The 4,903-nt window shown below is 23.3% G+C and overlaps 1 protein-coding gene across 1 annotated transcript; it reads left to right on the top strand.

Annotated features, from left to right (window-relative positions):
- Window positions 1-2,058: 2,058 nt before the first annotated feature.
- On the top strand, window positions 2,059-3,999 carry LOC107463480 (NAC domain-containing protein 83). Its single transcript, XM_016082274.3, has 3 exons — window positions 2,059-2,304; window positions 2,996-3,285; window positions 3,726-3,999. The coding sequence occupies exons 1-3, from the start codon at window positions 2,109-2,111 to the stop codon at window positions 3,963-3,965; spliced, it is 726 nt and encodes a 241-aa protein (XP_015937760.1). The 5' UTR covers window positions 2,059-2,108; the 3' UTR covers window positions 3,966-3,999.
- The last annotated feature ends 904 nt before the right edge of the window (window positions 4,000-4,903 follow it).

Here is a 4,903-nt window from a genome sequence, read left to right as displayed (position 1 = left end):
CACGTGTCAATTTTAATTTTCAAAGTTCAAATAAATAAAACTAGCTATGTGTATATAATTATATATTGACATACAGGGCAATGCTAATGGGTGATAATTCAACCCTTTTTTTTTTTTACCTGAAGTTTGTTATTTTCTTCAAATATATTATCGTCACATATCTAGCTCCATACTTTATTTATATCATCCCAATTTAGAAGTACCGACATAAAATGCTTGGAAGAACTAAAAACAAGGTTTAAGTACATGTCTAGCTCCTAATTAATATTAAACATTAAATGCAAATAAGGTTTTATAAACAATATATTATCCTTTTTTTATAATTATTTTTTCGATAATATTAGAAAGACAAAAAAAATAATAAAATTTATCTTATAAATAAGATAAATTCTGACTATTTTTTATTAATTATTTTTTGTTATCAAATATTTTTATTATCTTTTACTTTGTCATTACATATCCCAAAAATTTAAACTAAAATAAAGACATGTACACAAACAATTATAGAACAAAATCTCTTCTTGAGTTTGAAGCATAAATTTACATAGATATATTTTTATAGTTACATATCTAATAGACTTTTTCTATATATATGAAATAATACAAAGATGTTTTAAATTTTATATAATAAAATAGCATTTTATTTCAACCCAGTCCTCAACTAAAAGTTTATTTTTCTATATTTTTCTTTTTTATTTTTCCTTCTCTCCCTATTATGCATTTTTTTCCGCCTTCTCCTTCATGTTATGTGTTATTTGTACAGAATCTATATATTTGTTGTTCTGTTATAAATTTTATGTTCTTTAATTTTGCAAAAATTTATGTTTTGGTTTTAAAAAATTTCTATATTTTTCCATGAATTCCTTTGTTATTTTAAATAAATTTTTGTGTTGGTTTCAATATTTAAAAAAAAAGTTGGAAAAAATTTAACTTTTTGAAAATTTAGTTAGTTGGACGGTATATTTTGGAGACTTATTATAAAAATACTTATTCATCTAACATTATTTATGTTCGTTAATTTGATGGTTTATTTGTAGTATATAATTTATTACCTTTTAGATATTTATATAGATTTTATAAATAATTAAAATAAAAAAATTGTTTCTTATTAAATAACTTTTTTTTAAACTTTTTCAGTTTTAGAAAAATAAAGGCTGTCAAATCACTTTTTTTTTTCTTTTAATATAAAATCAAAAAACAAATCCACCATTATTCTATGTTTTACGTCAAACTATACATGCTAAGCATGACACCAGCAAATAGAGGATTGACTTATTATTATCAAAGAAATTAAAAAGAAACATAAGAGATATAATTTCACATAGGAGATTCCAAAAACCTATCCAACAAACCCTAAGTTTGATTAAATCATTAAACCAAATCCAACAACTCCAGTTGAAAATAGTCAATCACCACCGCCAATCCAATATTAGATGAACATATATATAGAAAATTTTAAATTTCAAAATTTTAATTAGGTCTTCATTAATTCTTTTGCTAATTAATTATCTCTCAATACTTGTTAATACTTAATTGGTAGAACCATGGAATCTGAAATCATATTTCCATGACTCTAAGAAAAGCATGCAAAATATTTAATTTTATGACCAATCACTTTATATTTTATGATACAAAAGGTGGTGGTCAGGCATAGCAAAAAAGGCAAAGAAAAAGATCTTTTTAAATTTGGTATATAAAATATAAATTTAATTTTGATGTAATGTTAGTGTAAAATAAATTACAATTACGCAAAGTCATATCATCAACAAAAATAACTACTTTTTACATTGATTGCGTGAATAGTCATCCAAAAGAATAGATGTAATTATACGACTGTGTAAAATGCTTTACATTGTCGGTAAATCAAAATTAAACTCAATATAATATATAACAACTTTTAATTAATTAATTAAAATTTCAAAGAACAAACTTAGTCAGTTAAGCATTGTCCCCTTTATTACATGCTTAAGTTCCCTCCCAACTAACTCCAAAAAAATTAAATAACCTAGCTATATATAATATGCTTATAAATAAGCATACACAAAGCTTCATTTGATCACCAATAAGTTGGTCCAGTTTACTAAGTTTTTATTATTTATAATTATTTTATGATGAGCAAGAAGATGAGGTTTGTTAAGAAGAACAAGAATGGAGTGAGATTATTGCCACCTGGATTTAGGTTCCAACCAACAGAAGAGGAGCTTCTATTTCAGTATTTGAAATGCAAGGTTTTCTCTTTTCAGTTGCCAGCTTCAATCATTCCTGAGATCAATGTATGCAACTATGATCCTTGGGATTTGCCAGGTAATCAATATCAAAATCTTTTTTTTTTTTTTAAGTTTTAGTTTCACTCTTATTAAAGTTACCAAATTATAGTGAAGTATATATAATTCCGTTTAGTCTTTGCTTCTTAAAATGTTTAATTTAATAATTTCTTCAAAAAAAGAAAAAGCTAAAGATAGACTAAATTAATTAAATTAAATTGAAACTAAATTGACATTATCTAAGGTTAGAATGAAACTAAGTTAAATTAAAATATTATTCAACTTTTACTCATTTTTTTTTTTTACATATAGCTCTAGGAATAATTAACTGATTAAGGTATTTTTACAATATGCAGTATAAATTCATCATCATTATTGACATATTTTCCATGATTATTGACATATTTTCTATGCAAGAGCTCATTAGTATATGTAATATAAAAATATTACGTGTACATTAAAAATTATCGATTAAAATCAGTCATTATATATTTTATATAAATATATATTGTTGTTAAACTTAATTTTAGTATATATTTTATATTTTAATATACATTATACGTACAGATATAGTAATATCTTTCTATATCTTTTAATTATTACTAAATTGATTAAAAGATGAAGAGAAACAAATATAAATGAACAAAAGCACATTAACATAACATTATTTATTAATGTCATATATATGCTCTTATAACTATGATCTTATTATTTTTTTATTTTATTATTAGGGAATAATAATAATTATGGGGAGGAAGAAGAGAGATACTTGTTCAGCTCAAAGGAAGTTAAGTATAGAAACGGTAACCGAATGAACAGAATAACGAAATCTGGATATTGGAAAGCAACTGGATCAGACAAAAGAATAATTTCAACATCATCCAATAATAATAATAATAATAATATTGTTGGGATAAGAAAAACTCTTGTATTCTATCATGGAAAATCTCCAAATGGCTCTAGAACTCATTGGATCATGCGTGAGTATCGACTTGTCACTACTCCTTCTAATTCATCCCAGGTGATTATTTTTTCAATTATTACTACAAAGTTTGTTTTTACAATTTTTTTCTTTTATAATGGCCTAATATTACACTCATCAATAATATTCTTTGATTTGTTATATTTACACTCGCATTATATTTTACAACATACAAAAAATAAATGGTAGAGATCATTATTAATAAAATATTTATTTATCATCTTTATATAATAGACATACGATTTAATTAATAAGCATAATCAATTAATTTGGTATTACTTATCTAACTAATTAACTTAACATCTAAGTAACATAATTTTTCTTATAACACTAGATTTTATTTTAGCTTGATGGTTATTCTTTAGTTACACTAATCTTTACAAAAATAATAGTAATTAAATTATATATTAACTAAAATAGTAAGATTATTGTGTGTATGGGCATATTTAATTTATGTATGATTGATTTTATGTTGGCAGAAGTATGTAGAAGACTTAGGGAATTGGGTTCTTTGCCGCATATTCAAGAAGAAAAGAAGCATAGAAAGTCAACATCACATGGTCAAGAACAAAATTAATAATAATGTTGTCGAGGTGGCTAATAATAATAATAATAAGCCAATATTCTTTGATTTTATGAGGCTATATGACTCGCCAATATCTTCTTCTTCATCTTCATCTTCTTCTTGTTTAAGTTCTGATTTCATAACTCAAATGTAAGAACATATGTGGTTATATTATGTATGAATTTTGATTAAGTGCGTATATATAAGGTTTAATTACCTTGTAGGTTTTTTATATAGTTTTGTAGAGTTTTCAATAAATTCTTAGAATTTAGAAGTTTATTAAATTTTTACTAACAAATACCGTTAAAAATATTTTATAATTTATTTTATATTTGTTATTTATAAAGACAATTATTAGTAAAAATCAAATTAATTTTTTTATCTAATATACAAATTTAATTACAAATTTTTAAATTATAGCAATCTAATTAAAAATTTAGTAAAAATATTTAATAATATACATGACAATATTGTTATATATCATCCTTTAACTTAATGATTAATGTCTCAGAATTATTACTATTAGAGAAAGTATAGGAACCAATGGAGTATCTATATAATGTGTATAATGGGGGTATAAGGATGTTCGATTCAGTAGGATATTAGATGCTTATTATTCCTAGTATTCGGATTGTTATTTTGGATAATATAAATGTATTGTATTTGAGAAATTAGTAGTATTTTACTCTGAATATTCATTCTTTAACTCATATTGAACCAAATAAATAACTCATTGTACACATTATACAAATACTTTATTGACTCCCTAGCGAGATTCTATCCATTATTAAGAAGGAAATGTATGGATTTTTACTATTAGATTTTCATAATAAATTCTCATCTTTTCTCTTTTGGTACAACTTTGCAAATTTAGACTATAGCTGCTTTAATTTTATAACTAACTTTAATTTCTATAATTTTTCACAAACAATATGTATAATAAGTGCAATTTATAGTAATTTAAAAAAATAGTAAAATATACAACAATAATGTAACGAGAGAGCTAGAAAGTTTAGTTTCCATACTAATTTAATTAGTTCATCAACTTTTTATGTGCAATCCATTTTCCTATTATTGTACACCAAGAAGTAC

This window comes from Arachis duranensis, chromosome 8 (assembly GCF_000817695.3).
Source record: "Arachis duranensis cultivar V14167 chromosome 8, aradu.V14167.gnm2.J7QH, whole genome shotgun sequence".
In the NCBI taxonomy this organism is placed as follows: Eukaryota; Viridiplantae; Streptophyta; class Magnoliopsida; order Fabales; family Fabaceae; genus Arachis; species Arachis duranensis.
Note: the sequence above shows the minus strand (reverse complement) of the source record. Positions and strands in the feature narration are given on the sequence as shown.

Excerpts from the sequence above, each read along its gene's own strand:
- LOC107463480 (XM_016082274.3), top strand. The coding sequence starts at position 2,109 with ATGATGAGCAAGAAGATGAGGTTTGTTAAGAAGAACAAGAATGGAGTG. Across the intron at positions 2,305-2,995 it reads TGATCCTTGGGATTTGCCAG|GGAATAATAATAATTATGGG; the intron begins GTAATCAATATC and ends TTTTATTATTAG. Across the intron at positions 3,286-3,725 it reads CTCCTTCTAATTCATCCCAG|AAGTATGTAGAAGACTTAGG; the intron begins GTGATTATTTTT and ends TTATGTTGGCAG.